This window comes from Lampetra fluviatilis, chromosome 53 (genome assembly GCF_964198595.1).
Source record: "Lampetra fluviatilis chromosome 53, kcLamFluv1.1, whole genome shotgun sequence".
Classification (NCBI taxonomy): Eukaryota; Metazoa; Chordata; class Hyperoartia; order Petromyzontiformes; family Petromyzontidae; genus Lampetra; species Lampetra fluviatilis.
Window position 1 is genome coordinate 891,472 of NC_136327.1, and position 27,421 is coordinate 918,892.

At 56.1% G+C, this 27,421-nt stretch overlaps 3 protein-coding genes across 6 annotated transcripts in view; 2 read left to right on the forward strand and 1 right to left on the reverse strand.

Annotated features, from left to right (window-relative positions):
• Nucleotides 1-5,879: 5,879 nt before the first annotated feature.
• C53H19orf25 (chromosome 53 C19orf25 homolog) lies at nt 5,880-12,147 on the forward strand. Its single transcript, XM_078879136.1, has 2 exons — nt 5,880-6,309; nt 8,601-12,147. Exons 1-2 carry the CDS (start codon nt 6,177-6,179, stop codon nt 8,837-8,839), a joined length of 372 nt encoding a protein of 123 aa, XP_078735262.1. The 5' UTR covers nt 5,880-6,176; the 3' UTR covers nt 8,840-12,147.
• A 1,134-nt stretch (nt 12,148-13,281) lies between these two features.
• On the forward strand, nt 13,282-18,454 carry SRP19 (signal recognition particle 19). The gene is made up of 5 exons (XM_078879138.1): nt 13,282-13,726; nt 15,056-15,131; nt 15,643-15,714; nt 16,301-16,409; nt 17,324-18,454. Exons 1-5 carry the CDS (start codon nt 13,689-13,691, stop codon nt 17,452-17,454), a joined length of 426 nt encoding a protein of 141 aa, XP_078735264.1. The 5' UTR covers nt 13,282-13,688; the 3' UTR covers nt 17,455-18,454.
• A 133-nt stretch (nt 18,455-18,587) lies between these two features.
• Nucleotides 18,588-27,421, reverse strand: part of LOC144949245 (adenomatous polyposis coli protein-like) — a 68,179-nt gene continuing 59,345 nt past the window's right edge. For all 4 annotated transcript variants that reach the window (XM_078879148.1, XM_078879147.1, XM_078879149.1 and 1 more), the window contains one exon: nt 18,588-27,379. In XM_078879148.1, coding sequence (XP_078735274.1) covers nt 20,242-27,379 — 7,138 coding nt within the window. In that variant the 3' untranslated portion in view covers nt 18,588-20,241. The remainder of the gene's footprint in view (nt 27,380-27,421) is intronic.

Consider the following 27,421-nt stretch of genomic DNA (forward strand, 5'->3'; position numbering starts at 1 on the left):
TGAAGAGGGGGGGTGGGGGGGCTGCGGGGGATGAGGAGGGGGTGGGGGGGGCTGCGGGGGATGAGGAGGGGGTGGGGGGGGGTTGAAGCGATGGGACAAGGAGGGCGCCCCCGTGCACGATCACGACATCGCAGGGTCGTGATTGGCGGTGGACTTCATCCAGCGGTGGATAGACCCTGGGGCATGGTGATGACGAGAGGCGTGGGTGGGGATGAGAGGCTGGGAATGAGGGGGGATGAGAGGGGAGGGGTTGGTGGAGGATAAATGGGGGGGGGGGGGGAGGTGGCGTCGGGAGGGCCGTCATCCAGCAGTGGATAGACCATCGCTGATGATGAATGGTCGCTAGGGGTGACTTCGGAAGATGAGGGGCGGGGTGAGTGGGGGATGGTGGCAGGGTGAGTGGGGGGTGAGTGGGGGGTGAGTGGAGGGTGAGTGGGGGGTGAGTGACAGGGTGAGTGGGGGGTGAGTGGGGGTGAGTGGGGGGTGAGTGACAGGGTGAGTGACAGGGTGAGTGGGGGGTGAGTGACAGGGTGAGTGGGGGGTGAGTGGCAGGGTGAGTGGGGGGTGAGTGACAGGGTGAGTGACAGGGTGAGTGGGGGGTGAGTGGGGGGTGAGTGGCAGGGTGAGTGGGGGGTGATTGGGGGGTGAGTGACAGGGTGAGTGGGGGGTGAGTGACAGGGTGAGTGACAGAGTGAGTGGGGGGGTGAGTGACAGGGTGAGTGACAGGGTGAGTGGGGGGTGAGTGACAGGGTGAGTGACAGGGTGAGTGGGGGGTGAGTGGGGGGGTGAGTGACAGGGTGAGTGGGGGGTGAGTGACAGGGTGAGTGGGGGGTGAGTGGGGGGTGAGTGGCAGGGTGAGTGGCAGGGTGAGTGGGGGGTGATTGGGGGGTGAGTGACAGGGTGAGTGGGGGGTGAGTGGGGGTGAGTGACAGGGTGAGTGGGGATTGAGTGGGGGGTGAGTGGCAGGGTGAGTGGGGGTGAGTGGGGGGTGAGTGGGGGATGAGTGATAGAGTGAGTGACAGGGTGAGTGACAGGGTGAGTGACAGAGTAAGTGGGGGGTGAGTGACTGGTGGTACCAGCGGTGTTCATTTTGGTCTCGATGGAGCAGGCTCGTGAAGGACGCTACTGGGTGGGTGAGGCAGTCGCCCTCCAACAACAGCGGGGGGTAGATGAGGGACGCTCACAACAACGAGCAGAGCGCCGGGCGGATAAAGCGCAGCAATTTGGCATAGCGACGAGCACAGGTCCGTCACATGACCTCCTCCCGCCAGCCTTCCACACTTCACGCGATAGCCTCAAGGTGCACGTAGCCTGGCACAACGGCACAAGCGCCGTTGTGACATCACGGCCACTTAGTGGCGAATGGCGACATTTGTGGGGCGGTGAACATTGGCCCTGCGGTGGCGCGTTCACCACTCGCTGCAGAGGTTCCAGCCAGGTGGGTAGCACAGCGTGCTCACCATTGCACTACCGATACCCCCACACACAAAGATCCCCCGTTTAGCATGAACAGACTGTTGGGGAAAGTGCTGTTAGCGAGTGCCTATGAGGGCCGGCACGGCACAAGAGGGGGTGGGTGGCCAACACCACGCCCGGCCGCCTTTGTCTCCTTAGTGGCGATGATTACACATCGCACCAGGTACTCATTTGAGGCTGAATCGACCTAGGGGAGGCTCGGGAACGGTTCAGATAACCGCCACTGGTGTTGGCCGTGAGCGTGAATCGAACTCGGGTCGCCAGGTTCGTAGCGCAGTGCGCTAACCGCTGCACCACCGCTCCCTCCCCACACTCACACTTACACACACACTCACACACACTTACACACAAACTCACACTTACACACACACTTACACACACGCTTACACACACACTCACACTTACACACACACTTACACACACACTTACACAAACACTCACACTTACACACACACTTACACACACACTTACACACACACTTAAACACACACACTTACACACACTCACACTTACACACACTTACACACACACTCACACTTACACACACTCAGCGCGAGGCCAACTCATTACATCTCGCGGGGCATCGCTCCTCTGAACGAAATAGTGCCTCGGTTCAGTTTGCAATTGCGAGTTCGCGTTTTAAGTAAATCTCTTTTTTATTTTTCATGGAATCTGGTTCGTAAGTACGGGTGTGCGTAAGTCGGGCGTTCGTAATTCGATAACTGCCTATATAATGGGGTCTACATAGGCAGTCAGCGCCCCCTACTGCGAATAAACCGATTGCTGAGACTCAGTTCTTGGGTAGCAAGTGTCGTGATGATCGTGACCGTGGTGTGCTAGTCTGTAGTCTGTAGGGACGGCTGGAGGCCTTCCCACAGCAGTGGATTCACCACGGCTGATGCCATCCCCACACACAACATCGTTCTGGGTCATAATTGAGTTGTTAATCGAACCTTTATTATTGTTATATTGGCAACAAGCGTACACATACACACGTGCAGTGTTGTCGCAGGGGTAGCAGGACATGCTGATGAGTGATAATACTATAGACGAAACCAGCGTGGATTTGTCGTGTAGTCATTGCAGCGATGATCCCCAGTAAGTTGATGATCCCCAGTAAATTGCCAAAACCTCAGCAAATGAGTCAAAAACACGAAATGTATACAGTACAGTAATATTATAGGCGACGTTTCGGGGAATAGCCCTTATTCATATCACATCATGCTACGTTGAGATGTTTTTGTTAATCAGAATCTTTATGTATCCTGGAGAAATCCGATGAGCTATGAAGCTCTTTTCCACCGATGTCCAGGAGGTGCTCGTGCAGCATCACCAACGAAGTCTTCAGGCGAGAGAGAGAGCAGCGGCCACAGCCGTCAGGATCACAAATCTGGCTGGCGCCTAATGAAGCTGGTTGTAATTACTGGCGAAACGTCGTACTCGGATTGTAAATGTTGTGGCTTGGCTCTCCAACACACCGGTTAGTGCTGTACTAGTACACTACACTATACACTACTATACACTACACACTGCACTATACACTACACATTATACTACTATACACTACACTATACAATATACTACACTATACACTACACTACACACTAGTGCTGTACTAGTACACTACACTATACACTACACTATACACTACACTATACACTACACTATACACTACACTACACACTAGTGCTGTACTAGTGACGAATTGGCCACGTTCTGTTTACGTGACAACTCTTACTAGTTGGCTGTGTCGGGTGGTGGCGGGTTTAACGACACATTTATATATTTACGCGATCTAACCCAACAACCTCTACTATGGAGATGCGTTAAAGACAAACTACGGGCCACACAGTAAACCACTGTAGCATGCGCTCCTTCAATGGAGGAGGAACAGCAAAACGACGCAAAACTCTCTCTCTGCTGAAGCCCTTCTCATCGTGGCCAGCAGCAGGACTCGACGTTTCACACCCAGCTCCTGAATCACGAAGCTGTTGCCATGGACACGGAACATCATACCAAAAGACAATCACCAAGCACTCGCGCCCTCAAGCGACAGACGTTGGAATCTGCTCAAAGTTCGAATTATATCACTGGTCAACAACAACAAAAAAAAACAGCTGTTTTAGACTAATTTCAGGGTGCTGATTCCAAATCTGTTTTCAAATTTGCTCTATCACATCTCATTTTTATGCTATCGGCATACCCCATTTTCATTGATTTTACCCGAAATTAACTCTGTCACTTATGATTGCAAGTTGTTGCGAGTCAGTGACTACTTTAGTGTTAAAATATGGTGCTGTATTTTTAGGATAGTGTGTTTATAATATCATTTTATGTAGATATCCACATTTATTTAATATTTTTCTTCTGCAGTTTTTATTGAAAATGCAATATTTGATATCTCAAAAACCTGATGTGATCGACAAAAACTGATGCCAGATTTGGAATCAGCACCCCAAAATTACCTTCAAACCGTTGGAAAACCTTATGCCAGAAAAAGTGTGTTGACCAGTGTCAGTATTCGTCGGGGGGATTTGTATTCGCCATCAGATTCGTCCCGAGGCCCACAGCGAACTGTTCTGATATCCCCACCGTGGCCACCACTGGTCCTGTAAGAGCTGCTGCTGCTGGTGGTGCTGGTGGTGGTGGGGGGGGGGCATCCACACGTCACCCCACACGTCACCCCACACGTCACCCCCACACGTCACCCCCACACGTCACCCCCACACGTCACCCCCACACGTCACCCCCACACGTCACCCCCACACGTCACCCCCACACGTCACCCCCACACGTCACCCCACACGTCACCCCAGCGCCCGTGTGGGCACAGACGACTCGTGGTTCTGCCCATTTGTGGAGACCGTGCGGGCACTTTCGGGATGATTGGCGAGATGTTAACTAATTCTAGATTTGAAGCTTTCGTGACTGCAAGGATTCATATTCTTAGGGTTTTTTCGGTAAAGTCACGTAGGTAAAAAATGTAAGTTAATAAAAGTAAAGTATATTATTTTATTATATTATTTTATTTTTATTTTACTTTTATTAATTATAATTTTTTACCCACGTGACTTTACCGAAAAAACCTAAGAATATGAGATGTTAACTACCTCGCCTGGTGTGCAGGAGAGCGTGGGCTCGATCACGAACGCTGGCGCCTACTGCTGTGTATTTGGAGTGTGCGCTCAGTCCGGCTATCTGAGAGTAGTTGGCTGCTACAACAACAATAACAACAACTAACAATGGTATTAACAACAATGACTACAATATTGACAATAGATAGGTTCTTTGAACGCGACTTTACCGAAAGACCCAAAGAATATGAATTCCTGCAGCCACGAAAGCTTCAAGTCGAGAGTACGACGTTTAAGGCGGAGGAGGGGTATGATGATGATGAGGAGTATGATGATGATGAGTATGATGATGATGAGTATGATGATGAGTATGATGATGATGATGATTAGTATGATGAGTATGATGATGAGTATGATGATGATGAGTATGATGATGATGAGTATGATGATGATGAGTATGATGATGAGTATGATGATGATGAGTATGATGATGATGAGGAGTATGATGATGATGAGGAGTATGATGATGAGGAGTATGATGATGATGATGAGTATGATGATGATGATGAGTATGATGATGATGAGGAGTATGATGATGAGGAGTATGATGATGATGAGTATGATGATGATGATGAGTATGATGATGAGGAGTATGATGAGGAGGGCTATGATGATGAGGAGTATGATGATGATGAGTATGATGATGATGAGTATGATGAGGAGGGCTATGATGATGATGATGAGTATGATGATGAGGAGTATGATGATGATGAGTATGATGAGGAGGGCTATGATGATGAGGAGTATGATGATGAGGAGGGGTATGATGATGAGGAGGGGTATGATGATGATGAGTATGATGAGGAGGGCTATGATGATGAGGAGGAGTATGATGATGATGAGGAGTATGATGATGATGATGAGTATGATGATGATGAGTATGATGAAGAGGGCTATGATGATGAGGAGGGGTATGATGATGAGGAGGGCTATGATGATGATGAGTATGATGATGAGGAGGGGTATGATGATGAGGAGGAGTATGATGATGAGGAGGGGTATGATGATGATGATGCGAGATTGCTGCCCGCGTGGCGACTGCTCATGTCAGGTCGGAGGTTCCCCGCCTCGGCGTCTGCGCGTGAGCGACGCGCCAGGTCAGAGGTTTTACCTCTGACACGACGCGCCAGGTCAGAGGTTTTACCTCTGACACGACGCGCCAGGTCAGAGGTTTTACCTCTGACACGACGCGCCAAGCAGAGGTTTTACCTCTGACACGACGCGCCAAGTCAGAGGTTTTACCTCTGACATGACGCGCCAAGTCAGAGGTTTTACCTCTGACACGACGTGGTGCGCCGATTGCGGCTAAAGCTGAGTACGCGACTTCACTTGGCAAATTGCATCTTTTATTTATATTTTAGTTTTGTTATCCTGACAAATCCAAAACGACCACCGCCCCCGTCAGTCGGCCACGTGAGCGAGTGACCGGAACCCTGGAATTGAGCTGCTGGGGTCGCGAACGCCGCCGCCCGCAGCTCGCCCGGGCGGCGGTGGCCGCCGCGCTCAGGCGCTAGGAAAGCCGCCGAAAGCCTGCGGGGGTAGGCCCGGGCCGCCGCCCGCAGGGGAATGTCCGCCAAAGGCAGGAAAAGGGCGCCGCTGCCTTCGCGGCCCGAGCCGCCCACGGTGGAGGAGGTGGTGGAGGACGTCCACGGCGCAGGGCCCTCGGACCCCGTGTTCAGCTTCTCCGAGGAGAGTGAAGGCGAGTCGAGACACTCACTCACCTACCCACTCACCCACCTACTTACCTACTCACTCACCCACCCACCTACTCACTCACCCACCTACCCACTCACCTACCCACTCACCTACGCACTCACCTACCCACCTACTCACTCACCTACCCACTCACCCACCTATCCACTCACTCACTTACCCACTCACCTACCCACCTACTCACTCACCTACCCACTCACTCACCTTCCCACCTACTCACCTACCTACCCACTCACCTACCCACCCACTCACCTACCCACCTACTCACCCACCCACCTACTCACTCACCTACCCACTCACCCACTCACCTACTCACCTACCTATCTACTCACTCACCTACCCACTCACTCACCTACCCACTCACCCACCTACCAACTCACCCACCTACCCCCTCGCCTACCCACCCACTCACCTACCCACTCACCTACCCACACACTCACTCACCCCCAAGGCCTTCTTCTGCCTGGCGGAGGCCTCCCTCCCGTGTGAACCTTCACGTACTTGGGCAATGCTCGGAGGGTTGAAAGTTGCGCGATTTAAAGTCTTTGGTTTGTTGTGCCGGGTAAGAGCCCAGCCGAGGTGCTCAGAGGCGACGTGTCCACACACGAGAGCGCCACGGAGCGGACTTGTCGTGTGGACACTTAAAGAAGCCACTAAATAGTCGCGACTCGTGTACATCGCGATGTTAATAGAATGTAATGTTGCTAATAGTGGTTATGTTTGTGCATTGTTTTGGGTGCTTTGTGGAACACGTTTTTATTTTGCATCGATTTCGATTTGCTTAATCGTTTTAACTTTTTTTACGTCATTGAGTTTGTCATTTCGGTGATAGAGGTCACTGTCCTTGGTCTCTTGCATTCTTGCCTGGTTAAACAAAATCATCTTCAACTCGAAACTATGTCGTGTCTCTCTGTATTTGTGTGTCTATGTATCGCTATGTACGATTTGTATCTGTCTCTATGTATCTATCTGTCTCCTTGTATCGATGTCTCTATCTGTCTATATCTGTGTATATATCTCTGTGTATCTTTGTATATCTATATGTCTGTGTATCTCAATGTACTATATTTTTCTGTCTCTGTATATCTATCTATCTCTATGTATAAATATATCTTTGTGTGTGTATCTCCCTCTATGTATTGACATGTCTGTATGCATCTCTGTGTGTGAGTGTGGTGAGCAAGGTCACTTGTGAACCCGACTCTCTGGAGTTCTCGCCCGCTAAAGTCAACGTGAAACTTGGGTGGCCGTGGGTCCCATTGCCTCCTTCAGTGTAAACCTTTTATCATCATTGTCCCCACACCAAATAAGTTACCGATAAAAATTAATTCTGCAGTCACCTAGTAACAATGCTCATACATCGCATGTTCTAGTCGCGTAACACAAACCGGTGTTGCTAAGTATTTGCCACCTCCATCGATGCCAACTTCTACTCAGGCCCATTCTGTAATTTAGAATCGCTATTGATGTATGCAGCATATGCATTTTTATAGAGGCAGGTAGTCGTGGGTCTCTTAGTCAGTCTTGATCTCTCTCCGAGTCTATAGATCTCTGTGTGAGCCTATGGGTCTGCACGTAATGAGTCTGTGGGACTGAGTGTATGAGTCCCTACGGATCTATGGGTCTCTGTGTATGTCAATACAATATGGATTTTTCAACGACTACATGTAACCACATCTGTACAAAAAAGGTGTATATGTCTTCATTGTATTTAGAGGCAATCAGTAATCGGCACAGGAGAATAAACATGGTATTGAGTCCGGACTTAGGGGGACAGCAAGGATGGGCGAGGGAAGGGGGTTGCAGACCGTGCACAGGAGAATGACTGAGCTCTCGCTGAGCGTGGTTGGCATGGGCTCGAGTGCAAGGATTTCTATTGGGCCATCTGTCCACAATGTCCCCTATCTGAACCACTACCGTTCCTGCTCCCTCTTCATAATCTCTCTCCGTGGCTACTACTCCTTCCCCATCCATCCAATCCATTCATCATAATTTGCTGTCATCAATTTTGCTTTTACTTAATTCACGCATCACAGGTTCACCCATTACTTCCTCTCATGTGTTTTATTCGCCTCATCTTCACCATTACAGTCATGCGTACCGTTGTTAATTCGCTGCAAAGCGCCTTGGTTAAAGCGCTATATAAATTACGTTAAGATAAGGTCTTTGTAGCCTGGTGCCTGAAAACCCCTGTCACGGGTTCCAGTTCACGGCCTACACACTCAGTTGTTATGCCACTGCACTAAGCTCTGCTCTCAAATGTCACCTCTGGCACAGGAGGAGGAGCAGGGGTGCAGGACATGGGCGGGCGTCCTGAGCACGATACCACAGACACCCAGGTCCACGACTGCTTCCAGCGCTGCCGGCGCTTCGTGGAGACGCACCAGCAGCTGCGTGCCGCGCGGAGCCTGTTGGACGAGAAGCTTCAGCAGCTGCAGAGCAGCGAGGAGGAGCTGCAGGCCACCGTCGCCGAGCTACAGGCCAAGGCCAACGAGGGCGCAGGCCTGGTGGCCTGAGGGAGGTGCCCTCTCGGTCGTCCCCCGCTTCCAGAGACACTGAGTCGTGAAAGCCCGTGGCATCAAATCACGTGGCACCGCATGCAGAGTTCCCAGCCCTTCTCAAATTAGTGTTTACAAGTGATTGTTAGGGTACGCTGAAGTTTCGTGGGCTGGTCTTTAGTATTTATCAGCATACTGGATGGTACATTCCCTTGACCCTTTTCTCACATCCTGACAGGTTTATTCAGTGCTTCTCATGACCTGTTGGTAAATTTGAAGTCGTACTTGGTAGTAACGTGAAATATTGCCACTTACAATTGTGTACCATTAGCCCTTCCGCCAGCAGTGGTTTGAGCAAGTAATTGCAGGGCTGCATTTTAACCTTTCTTTTTTAACCCCTTAGCTGGTACCGTTATCGTATTTTCCACGCAAGGCACGTTTCGGTGATGTTGGGCTGCCGGATGTGGTTTTCCCGGTGAAGGGAAATCTTGGGCGACTGACACCTGAGAACCGAATGGTTCGTGCCACGTCCAAGCAGCCAAGCTCCTCCAGCGAGAGACGCATGATTTATGACTACTCCCTGTGGTATTGCGAGGAGGACAGCGCGGTGGCCGAAGACATCACAAACACGCTCGACTCAAAGGATCTCCGCCGCTTTGTGGACCATGTCGATGAGGTGGCTGGTGAGCTGGCCATCAAAGCAGTCACCAATGTCATCCAAAGCAGCCGCTACTCCGTGGTGGTGCTGTCCCCGCAGTCACTGCAGTCAGCCTGGTACAGATCCATTATGCACTGGAGCCTACAACAATGCTTGGAGCCATCCGTTTTGTTCAAGTTGGTGCCCGTGTACGTGGGAGGGGCGAAGTCGCCTCAGATACTGTCTCACATTGCCGGCCTGCAGTACTCCCACCGCCACTTCCACACCCGCCTCATTAAAACGGTGGACTTGAAAGTCAAACTCCGTAGAGTCACGTAGCGCCACGGTCCCCCGAGTGCCAGGACGACCTCGGCGACGCGATGATGCGTTTTATGGGAAGATACAATCCAAGAAAACAAACAGTTCTAAATGTTATTGCTACACGGTTCACGCATGTGTGTGTATGGGTGGGTAGCGGTAGCATAGTGGGTCGCGCGCTCTGCTAAAAACTTCGGTGATCTGAGTTCAGTTCCGCTTACGACTATTAGACAGTGGCGAATATTTTAAGAGGTCCCGCGTTGCCCCCCCCCCCATGTTGACTCAGCATTCAAAACTAGGACCTGGAGCGGTGTGAAAACACAATCATTGGAGAGACGAAGGTGGCTGTGCATTGTTGGCCACCCACCCCCCTCGTGTGCGGTGTGCCGGCCTTCATAGGTGCTCGTTAACGACACTTGCGCGAAAAGTCTTCTGAAGACTGCAGCTGCCAGCTTGGTAAGAAAAAGCCAAATTAGTTCTAGATTTGAAGCTTTCGTGACTGCAATGATTCATATTCTCAGGTTTTTTCGGTAAAGTCACGTAGGTAAAACATTAAAAGTAATGAAAGTAAAATAAAACAAAACAAAAATAAAATTCACGACGTTTCGGAGGCAACACAAGTCTCCGTCATCAGGTGGGACCGTCACAGCCAGATTAGCTGTTACTTTTAATGTTTTACCTACGTGACTTTACCGAAAAAACCTGAGAATATAAGCCAAATTAGGTCAAGCTTTTCATCATAGTACTGCAGTGATGTCACTGATTTACCATAATAATACATGAGAGTGATGTCACGACGTCGCTAGTGCCATGATGACATGCTCCCCCATCACTTTAAAGTCCTCATTAAAGAAGCTTCAAACTCAGTCTGCCTGGGTCACGCAGCATAGGAGTGTAGCTAAAAATAAGAGCTGAGCGACTGCTGCAGTTTGCATATGTCGTGCTTATGTGGATTTTGACCGGCTGCAAGGTGTGTCCATTAGCAGTGGGCCAGCATGAACATGAGCTGAGCTGAGCATCGGGCTTCTTTTGATGGTTACTTTCTTCCTCTGCATTGGCATGTCTCTGCAAGATAAATTATTTTTAAATTAACTTGTTCCACGTGCACGGAGGCAGATGGAGCAATGAAAAGGACTCTTGTGCAGGTTAAGGATGGATTGTTACCGTGAGAGATGGCAACGGCTTGGAGAAGCCTTCGTCCAGGCGCGGATTGACCGTGGCTAATTATAAGCATGAGGATGATGCGGAGGGAATGCTGGATTGGTGGTGGGATTAAAAAGCAGGTGGCTTTTAAATGTGTACTAAAGAAAATAATTGTGCCTTCTTGGGGGTGTGTGTATTTATGCCATTATCGCTTTTGAATGTTTGAAGGCCAACCCTGTATTGTGTGTGATTGCGCCAGACATCCGCGCGCACCTGTGATGCAGCGCTGTAGAGGAAAGGGTTGGTGGATAACAGAGATGTGCGCAAATCTCAAACATGCCAGGTTACTAAGTGACCAGGAGTTATAGCAGCAGTGCACGTGGATGCACAAACTCCACTGTGCAGAGCTCTTGGGAGTTATCACATTGTATGCATGCTTTATTTTAACTGGGTACTCTGATTTCGTTCCGCAGTCCAAGCACTCGAATGTGGAGTTGACCAAACATCCTGATGTAGGACCCTTCCTGCAAGAGAGTTGAATCTCAGTGATCATTTTTTTATAAATATAATTAGAGGTGTGACCTGACATTACTGTACCCATTCACCATTGAAAAATAAAATCCAAGAGACTTGGGATAAAAACAATAAGAGCAGATTTTATTGTGGTGCTTTTGATAGATAATTCTGCGCATTATCAATACCACCTGATAGCACACCTTTCCTCAATAAAACTCATACTTTTAATGCTTTGGCATTCTGACTGCATAATTTGTAGCATCAGACCTCGTTTGGGTCAGTTGTGAGTGGGCTTGGGCAGGACACGTCGCCATCAAGGGTGTCAAGGGTGCTGACTGGGAGCCGAGAATTACGACTGTGAGTAGCCAGCCAAAGGGAGGGCGCCTATCGAGGAGATGGAGTGATGAGATGGCCCGTTGTGCAGGAGCGAGGATGGATCGTTATATTTTGTAACTGAGGGATGGCGACAGTTTGGAGAGGGGGCCTCCATCCCAACAGTGGTTAGCTCACGGCTTATGATGTACTCATGTATGTTGAACTTCTTTCGCACGGTACGTAGCCAACCGTGCATATCGGCAAGCTGATTATACTCGCCTGTCGGTGGCGAGATGGAAAGAGGGTGTGGCGTTTCACGATTTCGTTTCTGTCATCACAATCTTGGGATGGCTGGGCTCGCCTAGAGACACGTGACCTTTTCCTCTTGAAATAAAACTTTGACCTCAAATGCTCGTGTCCATGCTTGTAAATATTCCTATGACGCTTAGCACTCGCTGTCGTGGTATTTCACCTGTATTACACCGGGAGATGAAGGCAATACAAAATGCAGCCTCAATCGCAAGGGTATCCAAGATGAATCGTGATGCAGACCTTCCCCAAGCGCAAAGCTTTGGACTTCCCAGAACAAAGCGTGACCCCGCATCACCAATGAGCTATTTTCAGTAAACATTCTCCAGTTTAATGCATTTATTTTTTTTTGTCCTGTGCCTGCCTTTAACCAATGCTGGCAATCATAATTTTAACGTGTAACGCACCACCGCACAGTATTCGCTCATTCTCGTAGAGCAAGAACGTCTCGGATGCACAAGGAACCACAGAGAAGCAGCAAGGCAGCGACGAGATGATCCAGTGCCAATATTTGCCCAATCTCTGCGGTATTGAGGTGTTATCGGCCAACGAATGAGTGTTTACACGTGGGAGGAAACCCGGGCACTCGGGGAAATCCCTATCGCAGCAGTTGTGCCATGATCCACCAACCCTCGCTGTCCCCACAGTGCTGGATCACAGGGCACACGCAGGATAGCCATTCCCCCCCCCCCAATCATTCACCTGGCTAGCCTGGCTAGCTTGGCTAGCCAGCTGAACGCTCTTCCTCATGTGAATGCAAAGTGTGGACTCCACCAGTTCCGTCTGTATGAGATAGAGTTTCTCCCCCTCGCATGCGTTGATTTTCTCCGGTTGCTCTGGTTTCATCCCCATTAATTGCCCCGATGACATCTTGATATATAGAGGAAAGAGGATCTTGGGAAATGTGTGGTCGCGCCGACTCCATTGCAGAATGAAGGTCCCGCCTGGGAACGCCACGTGGGTTAGTGGGGGGGGAGGGGGCAGGGATCGTTATTTGACCATACTTCATCACGCAAGCCAATGCATTCCACCGCGTTAAGTGCCTTTGAAAGTGACACGAAACCGCGTGGGAGTGACCGGCGAGGGCGTGGCAAGCAGTGGCCACGTGGTGGCGCCATGCCGCCGCCGTCGATACCTCTCGGCGTGTTTTTTGCAGATCGATAATTAAATAAAAAACAGCAAATTTTTTTTCAATATATTGTCAACGTAAAACAAAAACAAAATTGTCGCCGTTCATATTAAATTCAGGGTGCGCGTCTCACGCGACCTAAACCCGCGGCTCGCGTGAGTCGGAGTCAAATCTAAATAAATAATTAACTCGCTGCAGCCACCGGCCCCTTCCAGAGGCAGCTGGGAGGCCGTGCGGACACCACTCGCAGCGCTCCGAGTAACTAGAGCCGCGACTCAAAACATTCTCTACGGCATCCACGCGGCGTGTTTGTGCTTCTCTACTTAGATTGTAAATGTAATTTCATCTTTAACACTTTTCTGTAATAAAATAAGAGTGACTTGGGGACGCGGTTTGTCCCCGGGCCTAGTGCTGGGTGGGACCCGGACTCCCACCGAGGCCTGGCGCTCCACTACGTCGACTTCGACAGAATCCCGACCACAGCCATCGACTGTTACGTTATGTCGCACCTCAACAAGACGCCCGCCGACAAGGAGAGGTGAGCGACAGGGACCTGGGGAAGGCAAAGGAGAGTGAAGATGACCGACTCCACGACGGGCCCACCCTCGACCACGGCCTGGCCTGAGTTGCCCGCCCGCCAGCGAAGCCGCTGGGTCGGTACGCGGCGCTAGTCTAGGGCGGTGACGGGTGCGCAAATAACACGGTTCCGTCACAACTCCTTAACGTTTATAATTATTTTGTTGTTATAACGCGCAAATTCAGACACTGAGGCGACAAAATAAAGTTGCGAGGCATGTCTACGATTGCAATTTGGTTGTAATTAAATGTCATCGGTACCCGCCTTGGTCAAATCAACTGCTGGATGGAGGTCTTCACGACTCCGCGATGATCGTGAAACCCTCTGGGGGCCCGCACACAAACTGATTCCACCGCTCCATCTCCCCTTGGGTTTCCTCTCTCTGGGACGCGTTCCCTTCCCTGGCTGGCACTCACGCATTAGTCTCGACCACACGGCCACCAACATCCCTTCTCGCCATGACGTGGCCTTCCGAAGCCCCCTCCATCGCATGGAGATGAAGAAGTCTCCAACCCGCTTGTGTGTTCTCTCATCCTCGTGCTCCTCAGGCTCTCCGTGTCATTTCGAGCACGCTTCGCGGTTATTGTTCCACTCTCGTTATTTTCCGAAACATATGTCGAAGGCGGACGGTACAGCATCACCACAAGCTATTGCGACTTAACCAACGTGTCTCATATAAAACAAAAAGTTGATTGCGGAGATGGAGCGATGCAATTAGCTCGCCAGATGGATTCTTACATCGTAGAATCGTGATGACGGCCGCATGGTGACGAGGCCTTCATCCAGCAGTGGAGAGACCACTGCTGATAATGGTGAACAAATGGATGGCGTCCGTCTGGTGTCGACATGACGTTAACTGCGAAATCTGGCATCGGGGAAGAAGCGATGGCGTGGCGTGAACGCGTCGGTTGCGAGTGTATGGCCGTGATGACCTCTTGAATGAGTGAGCAGGGTTAATGCATCATCGCGAATTCAGTTTGAGCAGCTGATGGTCATCATAACCACATCCCTTGAGAGTTGGAAAATACGCCAAAGCAAAGTTAGTTGGCATATTTTCCGACATGATAGGCTGTGTCGGGTGATGGAGGGTTTTTAATTAAAACATTGACATACACGAACTAACCCAAACTAAACAAATTATAAATGAGATGGAATAATGTTTTACCCATGCTCCAATGTCAGAAGGTTCGTGGAATTACTATGCGCTGAGAATCATCACCGGTGTTTATGATGCGACACGGTCTCATCCCACCCGTGATGCCCCGTCTTGTTTGTGGCGTGTTGCCACAGGTTCGTCTGCATCTACCCCGCGTACCTGAACAGCAAGAAGACGATAGCGGAAGGGAGGAGGGTACCAAAGGATAAGGTGAGGGGCGGCTCTCGTCGTAAATCATCGTAATTAAACACGTCCCTTCGAAGTGGGCAGGTAGGAACTTGGTTGATCAGCGCATTCGTGCACGACAGACAAATATGCACGAGAGACAAATAATCCCTGGTGGGCAGTGTGGAACCTGTTGTTCCTACCTGTATAATTAACGTACAATCTTGATTACGTACAGCAGCCTCTGTCTCTGTCAAGCCACTGCTCAGTGAGGGCCTCCCTATGCCGTGTTTGTCAAGCGGGCCTTGTTTGACCCTTAACCCCTCCCCCCGAGTGCGGATTGGTGAAGTGTGCACCGAGAAATGGTTCAGAATTTTCCCCGCCGCCACTGATTTAGCTGTGGCCGGGGATCAAACTTGGTTCGCCCGGTTTGGAGCGCAGTGCACACCGCAAGCCTCTGCCGCCAACACTTCTCCGCTTGTCGTTTAGTAATTGCTACTCATTGGCCAATTAGGTGTTTACCAATTGCAATCTCGGTGTGTGTGTGTGCCATCAGGCGGTGGAGAATCCGACCTACGTGGAGATCAGGGATGTCCTCGTAGCGGCGGGCATGAACGTTGTGGTGGAGGTAAGGCCTCAACGTACTTCATCGCTGGAGCTGGGATGGACGGTCGGTCAATCAAGTCGACTGAAAATTCAAATCGTCGATTTGTATGAAAAATAAGAATAGGTTTGACCCTTTTTGGCAATAAAACTGGTGTTAAAATGTTCAAACACCAAATAGAAACCTTTTTCAAGGAATCAAGTCTGCATTAACCACACGTACTTGTGGTGAAGATGCAAACCAACATCCTCTGATAATATATTTGCATTGTCTTTGAAACTCATTGGCCTACACCAGAGACAGCCTTCTTCATGGCCTCGTCTTACCAGTGTCAGGCCAGAGAACGCCAAACGAGGAAGAGTACAAAGCCAATGCACTTATCAGAGCATTTATATCTCGGGGTGAGCAGCTATATCATGGGACCTTTTGGCATTGAGTGGATAAATGCATGAGGGTGAAAGAGTGACACTATAGCCTCGTGTGAAACACGGCAGGGTCTTCCCTCGTGATGCTAGCCCTGCACTATAAGAAGGATTGCGCCAACACCAAATGTTGCGAACTTGTGCGGATTGCGGTGCTCGTGTGAACTTGTGGCCTCTGCGGTCCGCAGAACAAGATGTACCCCCGCGAGTGGAACCGCGACGTGCAGTTCCGCGGACGGATCCGCGTGCAGCTGAAGAACGAGGACGGCTCCCCAGTGCTGGAGGCCATCCCCACTCGTGAGTCCAGCACACGTGCACAACCCCCTCATAATTAAGAATGGTAATGAACAATAATAAATGATTAATGATGGCAGGGGGAAAAGAGTTCCCTACAGTGATAATAACTGATCAAATTTGGTATTGGTGGTATGGTTTCGATAGCGAAGGGCGATTGTCAAAAAAGGAAGGGGCAGCTGTTTCACAGGTGCAGTTCTGCAGTGGTTTCACAGTAGGGGTGCGATGTTTCTGCTGTGTGATTCCAGTTGTCATTTTTAAAAAATTGGCAAATTTGGACCATGACGCCACAGTTCAAATTACCTCACGATATCTTTGACGTCAGCTGTAAGTTAAGGAGACGGGTACGTAGCAGTATTATTATGGTTCATTGGGACGGCCACTGGATTCTGACCTCTGTAACCTCCTGATGAGCCAGGGTATGGCACCTCAATGCCCGCAGGAATGGAGCTTAACATTTTTGCGATCCACCAACCCTTGCTGCTTCCAGTGCTGGATTACAGGCGTGCATAACCACCACTGCCCGTCTGCATGTAAACACTCATTAATTGGCCGAAACATCTTATTACATATAGGGGACCGCAGAGCTTGGGCAATTGTTGGCACCGGCTCACCGCCTTGCTGCTGCTGCTCGTCCGAGTCCCACCTGTTTGTGGTTCCTCCTCATGCCCCGAGCCGTTCTCTCTCATTCGAGAGTGAGCGAACACTGCGGCGCGTTCCAAGTTGAAATTGTCACGCAGTTATACGATGCTATTTCATTCTTTATTGTATTAGTACCGGTAGATGTGGACTAAGTCGCTAATTCAGTCAAACGTCGGGCTTTGAGGTCGGGCGCAGTGGTGACCTGTGTTGCGATTAATCGTGCGTTACTGATGGAGAGACGATGACGTGATTTCTCTGTACGGTGTGGCGCGCAGGCCAGGCACTCTTCACCTACACGGCCGACATGATCCCCAAGCTGAAGGCGCGTACAACCAAGACGGGCGGCGCCGAGCCGGCCAGCCAGCCCGGCGACAGCAGCCGCAAGGGCAAGAAAAAGAAGAAGTGATGCCGCCAACACCGTCACCGTCATGGCTCCTCTCTCATCCTCGACTTCAGATTCACGAACCAGCAACACCTGTTCACCCATCTTCGCGTACCACCCCGTTAACGGGCTCTACAGCGGTTGTCAGGATAACTGTGCCACAAATCTAAAACGTGACAGCCGCACACACTTGGGACTGTTCCTTCCCCTTGTCGGCTCAAAGTACGACTGTCTTCGAGTTCTGTGCGGGTCAGCTCATGTGAATTTGTACCTCTTGGCTAAAGGCCACGATCCACTGGGGCAATTTTAGGGCAAATGTTGTCTTCAATGCATTAACCATGAACGACCAAGGCAACTTGAGTCGGCAATGGAATGGCGTGAGATAGATCGCTCTAGCCAATCAATTAAAGCACAGCTTGATTACAAGTGTGCATGCTGAACAATCTGGTTCATTTACAGACTGTAAATGAAACGGATTAGGGATGGGGTAGGCAATGTAGTTACTAGCTGAGGGATGGGGTAGGCCCTAGTACAAGTCATTAGTTGATTGGGGATGGGTAGGCCGAGTACTCGATGATTAGGCATGAGTCAGGACTAGTTAATAGGTTAGTCAACTTGTCATGCAGTCATTCCTTTATTGAAGTCAGCCAGTCAATACATAACTAAACAGAAGAACAATCGGAAGGCTTTCTGTTCTGTCTGCCCAGATCCCACTCATGCTGGATTTGGAAGAAGACATTTTTTTAAAGATGCATGTAGTGTGACGCCACGAGGCAGTGCTGTGCCGTCTGCCCGTCTGATTGGAAGTTCTTGCCCCGTTCCCACAAGGGGGCAGCTTGAATCTGAATTGAGTTTTCTACAATAAGAAATTCCACGGTGACAATTGCCCTTGAAATGTTCAGAGTGGGTCATGGCCTTAATAAGAGCTGCCATAGAATAATTGCATGTCCATGGGTACTGCATGGTCTGCAGTTTACCTACCACCTTGTGCTGTCTTACAAAATAAAGTAATGTATGTCCTCTGCTCAAGGCTTTGGTGTGAGCATCTTTTCGCGAAGGGCACACACCAAGGCAAGGTGGCGCCCCTCGCCTGCACTTCAGTTCCCAGCACGCCGAGCAAAACGTCGGACATAGCGTAGAACAATACAGTGCTGCAGGTTATACCAATTTATTGTCAACTCATTTACATTAACAATTCCTCATATAGACTGGAGTACAGCGCATTAAAAAAGCAAAATCTCATACATTCAGGGTAGTTCGCACAATGGTTTCCACGTCTACTTCTGCATAAACGAACGGGAGGATGGGGGGGGGGGTTAGGGAGTACAGCCTGGCAGTTAAGCTCTTGCTTCTCGATGAAGCAATCCCTGTGTGCAAACGCGTGTCCTCGGGACCGTCCGTCTCAGCCCTTTCCCCGTCTCTTAAAGCAAAAGCGCTGCAGAGTCGAGTGTCGGGACGCCTTCAGCGACGATGGCGTGCCGCCGACCCGCGAGGGAAAGAATGGCCGTCTCGTTTGGGCCCCGCTCGCGACCACCAATGAGAAAGGCGGCGGGGCCAAAACGGTCTTAAGGTTGCGGAGGAGGGAAGAGTTGGCAATCACAAGCCAGGTTTGGCCTCGTCGACGAAGAATAAATTAGATGGAACGGCGAGATAAAAACTCAGGCCCCTGTCGTTAAGTTTATCGTACGTTTTAAATCGCACACGGTTCGCTCACGGGGAGTCCTGCCAATGGGCGGTCTCCGTGTTCGTCATAATACTCTTGAGAGGGCAGCTCAACACCGAGGTCAATTGCTGACAATCATAATTACACGAGTGAAAAGCTACTTGTTACACAACAGACGACACACACTGCTACGTGACCCCCAGACCGCTGCAGAGTTCTCCTCGACGGCACCAATGCCTGCGCGCCGTCGCGCTCGCAAGCCGGCGAGAGCACGGCGCCATCGGCAACGGGCGACATCCCACAAAGTACCCCTCCTCTTGCAGACCGCCGGAACGCCGGCGACAGGAACAAAGACGCGCGTTGTACGCATTAAATATTGACCAGGCTGTACAATCGCCCTTTAAAGCATCCCGCAAATGAGGACGAGTAGTGTGTTTCCAGTGGTTACACGAGCACTGCTTAAAAGACTCGCGAGCGCTGACAGCAGTAGTAGTTGTAGTGGTGAAGGGGTGGATTTATGGCTTGTGGGGTGAGCCCAGAGGAACTAAAACTTACGAAAAGGTCATTTGGGGGTGTAAAATAGAAAAGAAACCCAACACACCGAGACACAATCCATTGCTATGTACAAACCGTTATGCCTGCCCGGAGTGCAGCAGCAGCATGCCATTGCGACAGTAAACACTGAGAAACCACGACAAGCCCAGGATCAAGATGCAACTCTCGGGGTGGGGGAGGGGGGTGAGGTGGGGGTGAGATCTGGAAAAAACACAGCCTACTATCAAGTAGTCAAAATGAGTCGATTAAAACTTCAAATAATTCATAAGTTGGTTTGAACTTTTTTGTTTGTTCAATAAATAAAAGTGAGTTCCACCGTTTAAGTTAACTTCATTGGAACGCACTTCACATTGCAAATTCTAGGTAAAAACGTACACCTTGATTTATTTTGTCGCGGTTCCGCCCACAGTAACACATCGCTCGCGTCACGCACAAACAGAAAAAAGTGCAAACCCATCCCCCCACCCCCCTTCCCGCACCCTTGGCGTGTTCACCGCAGTTCGATCGTCGTCGGGATTATTATTTTCATCGTCATAATCGGCGACACCGCGGGCGGCGGCGGCGGCACGCGAAGGCGTCGCGACCCCCCCGGCTCACACGGACGTGACGAGGTACGACCCCGAGTGCAGCTTGGTGTTGGCGTCATCGGCGTCGCCGCCACCGCCTCCGCCCTCCGCCTTCGGCTCCTCGTGCCGCTTGCCAACAACGGGCGTGGGAATCTGGGACGGCCTGGCCGCCGCCACCACCACCACGCCGCCGCCGCCGGCACCGCCGCCAACGACGACGGCCCCGCTACCGGCGTCGGCGCTGGACTTGCGCGGGCTGGGCACGTAGTTGAAGGGCGTGACGCGCACGGAGACGGCGCCGCTCGGGGAGCTGTGCTTGCTCGAACTGTTGGAGCTGAACGGCGTCTTCTCGCTCAGCGTCGGCTGCGACTCCAGCTCGGGCGACTGCTGCCCGGCGGACGGCGGACGCTCGCGCTCCCGCTCGGCATCGCCGCCGCCGTCGGCCTCGTGGTTGAGGCTCAGCGTCGACGCGTCTCTGCTGCACGTCCCGCCCTCCGAGAAGTCGTCCAGGCCCGACTGGCTCGTCTTGTCGGGCGACGTGGCGGCTCCGTCGCTGCCGCTCGCCGACTTGCTCGAGCGCGGGTTGTTGATGGGGCAGTCCTCGATGCGCACCCACACGTCCTCCGTCTTGGAGACGGCGGGCGCCATCCGCAGCGCCGGCTCGTGGTTGGCGTGCGCGTCCACGTTCTGCTGCTGCGGCGGCGGCGGCGACGCGCTCACGTCCGCCGCGTCTCTGAGCTTCCGCCAGGTGCCCCGCGACCGGTGGCCGCTCTCCCCGCTGGACGGGCCGTCTGAGATTCCCGTCCCGTGCACGGGGCCCGTCTTGGAGGCCCTGTCCGTTGTCAAGCGCTGGCCAGACTGCAGCGCATTGCTGCGCTTCTCAGTCGCCGCCTGGCCAGCCTGCGCGTTTGGGTGAAGCTTGTCCGGACGGCCTTTCCCGCCGTTGGGAGGGTGACCCTTGGCTCCTCCTCCTCCCAGGGCTTTGAACACCGCCGCCCCCTGCCGAGGCTTCACGTCCTCGCTCCTCGTCTTGTCCGACGACTCGGAGGAGGCGGACAGGATGGAGGAGGAGCTGCCCACCCGCCGCCAGGTGCCCACGCGGGGCAGCGAAGAGCTGTGCTTGCTGCCCTCGCGCTTCCACGTGCCCGAGCGGCCCGTGGGCACGCGGGTGGGGCTGCGCGACTGCGATCGGCTCGGCCGCGCCCGGGCGCCGTTGCCGGCGCGTTCCTCCGCTCCCCCCGCGCCACCCCCCCTCCCCTCGAGGCCCCGCTCCGAATTGGGCGACAGCTCGGGCAGCCCCGACACGGACTCGCACGACGCCGACTCCTTCAGCTTCTTGCGGAGGTCCGGGCTCGGCGTCTCCTTGATGAAGGTGGACTGCCGCACCAGCGCGGGTTTGTCCGATCGCTCCGACTCGCTCTCGCTCGACCTGGTGGACGACATCCGCGCCAGCTCCGCGCGCTTCGCCGGGATGCCGCCGCTCCTGCCGCTCGTCTGCGCCACCATCTTGGCTCCGGGGGATCCCCGGGCGCCCGCGGGCTCCGGCCGTCCGGCGGCCCCGTTGCCGTCGACCCTGCTCCCCGCCGCCGCCGCGCCGCCGGCCTTGGGCGGCGTGATCTGCCGCGGGGGCGTGGAGGAGCCCAGGGAGCGGCTGGAGGGCAGGCAGGACAGGTTACCGCTGGTCGGGAGGCAGGCCAGGTTCCCCGAGCTGGACGATCGCGACGAGGGGGCGTTGGGGGACGACGTGCCGGCCGACGTCTGCCCGCTCCTCCCCCCCGCGGCGGCGCCGCGCGCGCCGTTGCGGCCCGACGGGAAGGAGTTGCGTCCGGGCGACATGGAGGCTCGCCCCGGAGAGAGCGACTTTCGCGCCGGGGACTGGAGGCTGCGGGCGCTGGCCAGCTGCTCCAGCCGCGAGCCCACGGCCTTGGGCGTCACGGGGCCCAAGCTCAGAGACGGCCTCGCCGCGGAGCTCATGTCGGAGCGCGCCGGCGCGCTGATGGAACGGCTCGTGCCGGCCGGCGCGCGCGCCGACGCCGGGCTCTTCGAGCCGACCGGCGTCTTGGCGACCGGCTTCTTCGGGGCGGGGCTGGCGGTGGGGGAGGGGTTCCTGAGACCCGGCGACGGTGCGGTGGCCCGGCCCCGCGTCACAATGGGCACCACGGCCGCCGGCGGCTGAGCGGGGCGAGACAGGCACGGCACCGCCGAGTCCGAGCTGGGCCGCGCCTTCCCCGTGATGCCGCTGCGGTACACCTTCTTGCCTCCCTTGACGGCCTTGGGCGCCACCTCCTCGTCTCCCTTGCGCCACTCGCCGCCGCCCTTCTCCGCGGCCTTGACGATGCGAGGGCCGCCGCCGCGGCCGCCGGACAGCGACTTGTTCTCGTGCTCGGGCGTCATGTGGAGCGGCGAGCCCAGCGAGAGGCCCGACACGAGCGAGAGGATCGAGTCCGAGTCGGAGGAGGCGCGCCGCGACAGGCACGCGGCCGCCTGGTTCAGGCTGCTCACGATCGAGTTGGCGCCCTCCTGGATGGCCTTCCAGTCGAAGCTCTCCGAATCGGGCGAGCCGATCTTCTCGGAGCCGGGGCTGTCGAACCGCTCCACGGGGACCCCACCCTCGCGGTTCTCGGCCGCTCCCCCGTCGTCCCTCTCCGGCTCCACGGTGCCGGGACCGTGGTCCCTCACGGCCGCCTCCTGCCCGCGCGCTCTCAACCTCCTGACGGACGGGTCGGGGGGGGCGCCGCCGTCGTCGCCGGCCGCCCCCTGCTCCTTGGCCTCGGCCTTGCGCGTGCGCTGCTGCTTGCGCTGCTGCGGCATGGCCGACGAGATGCACTCCTGCAGCAGGTCGTCCTCCGAGTCGACGCTCAGCGAGCTGAGCGAGCTATTCCTCGAGAAGCACACGGGAGTGTCCTCCACGCGGAACGCCCGCGGAGCGTAGGCCGACGGCTCGGCGGCCTTGGCCCGCGCGGGAGGCCTCTCCGTGGCGCCGCCCCCCTCGCCGCCGCCGGCCGTGCGCGCCCCTCCCCGGTTGTTGTTGTCGCGGTCGATGTCGCTCAGCGAGCTGAGCGAGGAGTTGCGCGAGAAGGACACGGGCGTATCCTCCACCGCAAACCTCTGCACCTGCTCCTCCAGGCCGCTCCCCCTCTTGTCCGCGTTCTTCTCGGCACGCGGCAGCTGGCTCGTCGGCACGAGCTTCGGCAGTCCCTTGGGCAGCTTTGTTCCCGGCTTCTGGCCCTCCTCCGGGATGGCCGCCGGCTTGTGGACGCCCTTGGCGGCCGGCGGCCCCGACGACTTGGGGCCCTTGTGGTAACCGCCGCCTCTTCCGACGGCGCTGGCCTCTCCCGATTTCTTCCCCGGGCCCCTGGCCCCCCCCGCGGGAGCGTCGGTCGCCGCCCCGTCCGTCTCGAGTCCCGCCTTGTCACCGGCGAGGTCCGTCTCGTCGTCCTCGAAGTCGAGCGAGCTGAGCGAGTCGTTGCGCGAGAAGCAGTACGGCGTGCCCTCGATGGGCGTGAAGTGGAGCGGCGAGTCCGACGAGAAGCCGGGCCGCGGCCGCTCTTCGCGCGCCGCCGCCGCCGGCGGGCCCCGGTGGCCGCCTCCGCGTGCCTCGTGCCTGGCTGGCAACCTCCTCGCCGGCGCCGGCGCCGCCTCCCCGCCGTCGCGCCGCTCCGCCGTGTCGTCCGCGGTCAGGTCGCCGAGCGAGGTGGCCGCGGAGAAATTGACGGGCGTCCCTTCGGTGCGGTACGTCTCGAGCGAGTCGCTTGCCGGCGTCGGCTGCAGGAGCAGGCGGCCCTGCGCCGCCGAGCGCAGGGAGGGCAGCTTCGACTTGGCCGATTCTCCCCCGGCCGCCGGGCCCTGCTGCATTTGGTCCATGATCTTCTTGACTCGGTGCGGTTTGTGGCTTTTTCCCTTGGGCATCGCGGAGCTGATGCACTCGGCGAGGATGTCGTTCTCCGACGGCTTGGCGCCGCCGGCGCCGGGGGTCCCCGCGGCGGCGCGGCCGCCCTCCTCCTCGTCGTTGCTGCGCCCTTCCGTGGGGACGGCGTCCCGCTGCTCGGCGGCGTCGCCGCCCGCGCCGACTTCGCCGCTCGCCTCGTTGGGCGGCGAATCGAAGGTGAGGTCGCTGAGCGACGTGGCCGTAGAGAAGTTGATGGGCGTCCCCTCCGTGCAGTACACGTTGGGCACGTCCCGGTTGAAGATCTCGCTGGTGAAGCTCACGTGCTTGGGCGCCTGCACGGGGAGGCGCGTGCCGCCGCGGGCCTGGTACAGCGGCAGCTGGCTCGGCTTCTTGGGCGCCGCCGCCACCGTGCGGCCCTTCGCTCCCGACGCCTTGTGCGACGGGGCGGCGGCCGCGTCCTTCTTCTGCTTGGCCGCCGTGGACTTTGTGGGCATCGCCGAGTTGATGCACTCCTCGAGGATGTTCGAGTCGTCCTCCGAGTCCTCCAGCGCCTCCGCGCTGCCGCTCTCCTCGGCGCGGCGACTGCGGCGCGCCCGCTCGGCCGGCGTCGCCGAGTTCTGCGCCGCCTCCGGCGACGCGGCCTCGGCGGCCGCCTCCTCCACGACGGCCGCCAGCGCCGCGCCGCGCAGCTCCGCGTCCTTGGCGATCGGCGGCTCGTCCATGCTGAGCGCGCTGAGGCTGGACGCGCACGAGAACCCGTCCGGCGTCGCCTCCGTCTCGAAGTGCAGCAGCGAGTCCCGCGACTGGGTGCCCTGCGCGCCGGCGTCCGCCTTGCCGCGCCACGGCTGCCGGCCCCCGTCCGGCTTGGCGCCGCCCTCGCCGGGCCCCTCGCGGCCCTCGTCCTCGTCGTCTGGCCGCTCCGACCGCAGCCGCGGCGGCGGCGGCGTCTTGCTGCGGCTGGGCGGCATGGTCTGCCCGGGGCTGTCGGGCAGCTCGCTGGGGCTGATGACGCCGCTCACAGTGCCGCTCACGGGGTCGCTCTGGATGGAGCTGGCGATAGACGAGTCGGGGTAGCTGTCCAGCGAGCTGACCGAGCTGCACCGGCTGAACACCAGCGGCGTCTCCTGCACGTAGTGGTCCAGCGGACTCTTGGGCGTCTGCGAACCGGACTTGGACGGCGACTTGGCGCCCGAAAAGTCCACCGTCTTGTGGTGCGCCCCCTCGCCGTGGTGCCGCGCCGCCTTGGCGCGCCGCGCCGCTGGCGACGGCTCGGGGCTCTCCTCTTCCCCGGCGCCGGCGCCGTCCTCCGCCAGGTCGACGATCCGGATGTCGGCCCGGCCGGAGCCGGACTTCCCGCTCGGCGGGTGGTGCGACGTCTCCATGCCGTCGTCGGCGCTGCTCAGCGAGGACAGCGAGCTGCAGCGCGAGAAGCAGATGGGCGTGCCCTCCAGGCAGAAGGTCTGCATCTTGTCACCGCTGGCTGCCTGCCTGTTGGCGTACAGGCCCTGGCCGGGCTCGCCGGCCCCCCCCGCCGCCGCGTTGCCGTCGCGCACCGCCAACTTGCCGACGCGTACGTTGGCGGGCTTGCCGGCCACGTGCGCCGACTCCTTCTCGGCGCTCATCTTTTTCACGCCCATGAAGAGCTTGTGCCCTGTGGGGCCGTACTCCGCCGGGTACTTGAGGCTGTAGTCGATGGGCTCGTCCCGCACGCGCCCCTTCTCCGGCAGCTTCATTCGGTACCCGCCGAGTGCCGCCGCCTCCGCCTCCTCCTCCTCCTCCTGGTTCTCCTCCTCCGAGTAGCGCTCGCTGTAGTTGGTCGGCTTGTCGTCCTCGTAGTCGTCGTCCTGGCAGTCCGCCGCGTTGATGCGCCGCTCGACGGGTGGCTCCCTCTTGCCGCCGCCGCCATCTCCGCCGCCGCCCGGCCGCATTGGGTAGAACTGCGCGGCGGCCTGGTGCTGCGGCGCGTACTGTGGCCGCTTGCAGTAGCTGGGGAACTGGCCGGCGAGGCCCTTCTCCTCCGCGCTCTGCTTGTCGCCGCTCTCCGCTTCCTGCTTCTGCCGCACCCACACGTCGCTGCCGCGGCTCGGACTCTGCCGGCCCGAGTTGAGCTGCTCGTCCGAGTACTTGAGGCTGTAGTTGATGGGCGTGTCCGTCTCCGAGTCGTTCTCGTCCAGGTGGTTGGCGCTGTGAATCTTCTGCGCCAGGTCGGGCGGGTACTTGCCGTAGCTGTGGTACTTCCCCTTCTCCTTCTCGAAAGCCGCAGAATCGGACGGCGCCTTCCCCGACGCGCCTTTGGAGTGCGCGGTCTTCCCACCGGCTCGGCCTCCGTCCCTGTGCGCCGCCTTGAACTCCACGCCGCCGTAGTGGTACTGGAAGCCGCGGCTCTGCCCGTCCGCCTTGCCGTAGCCGGGCGCGTTGGGCTGCGGGTACGAGGTGCCGCCCCCGCGTCCGTCCGACGACAGCGACCTCGCCCCGTCGACGGAGGACGCCGAGCTTCCCGCCGCCGCCGCCGCGGCGTCCTCGATGGCCCAGGCGACGCGGGAGTGCTTGCTCACATCCGGCACCGCCTCCATCGCGCCGCCCACGCGGTACGCGTCCGCGGCCCTCGGCTCGCGCTCCGCGCCCAGCGCCGGCGACTCCCCCTTGGCGCCATCGGCCGGCAGGTGGTGCCGCTCCTTGGGGTACAGGTTGTGGTGGTGGTGCCCGTGCAGCAGCGGCGAGTTGACGAACGGCGACAGCGCCGCCGGCTCGCCTCCGCCGCCGGCGGCGGCGTCCGCCCGGCACACGTTCACGCCGTTCTTGCGCCCGCCGCCGCCGCCGTCCAGCACGTACTCGCTAACCAGGCCGTGCCGCTGGGGCTTGTGCGCCGACTTGCTGCGGTGCTGCGCCTTGGGGCTGAGGTTGTCGATGTTGTCGAAAGTCTCCGTCAGGTTCTGGGCGTCCAACTCGGCCTCCAGCGCCCGCTGCTTGCGCACGGCGAGCGTGGGCATGCCGGAGTCCGGTGACAGGATGTTGGCGTCCTTGTACTTGGCGGGCCGGTTGGCCATGAGGTTGCGCAGGGCGGCGGCGCTGCCCATGGCGATCATTTTGTGCTTGGAGTGAATGAGGTTCTTGAGCATGGCGACGGCGCCCATGTCCCAGAGCGCCTCCTGGTCGCGCGCGTTGCGGGCCGACAGGTTCCAGAGCGTGCCGCACGCGTTGCTCACGATGGTCAGGCTGTGCGACTTGAGGTGCTGCAGCAGCGTCTGCAGGCAGTTGTGCTCGCGCAGGATTTGCCTGGGGGCGAGGGGAAGGCGAGGGGAGGGGGATGCGAGGGAG

Bases quoted from the DNA above. Each gene is read 5' to 3' on its own strand.
- SRP19 (XM_078879138.1), top strand. From the start codon at position 13,689: ATGTCGCACCTCAACAAGACGCCCGCCGACAAGGAGAG. The intron at 15,132-15,642 runs GTGAGGGGCGGC...GTGTGCCATCAG, and splicing joins GGAGGGTACCAAAGGATAAG to GCGGTGGAGAATCCGACCTA. The intron at 16,410-17,323 runs GTGAGTCCAGCA...TGTGGCGCGCAG, and splicing joins GCTGGAGGCCATCCCCACTC to GCCAGGCACTCTTCACCTAC.
- C53H19orf25 (XM_078879136.1), top strand. From the start codon at position 6,177: ATGTCCGCCAAAGGCAGGAAAAGGGCGCCGCTGCCTTCGCGGCCCGAG. The intron at 6,310-8,600 runs GCGAGTCGAGAC...CCTCTGGCACAG, and splicing joins CTTCTCCGAGGAGAGTGAAG to GAGGAGGAGCAGGGGTGCAG.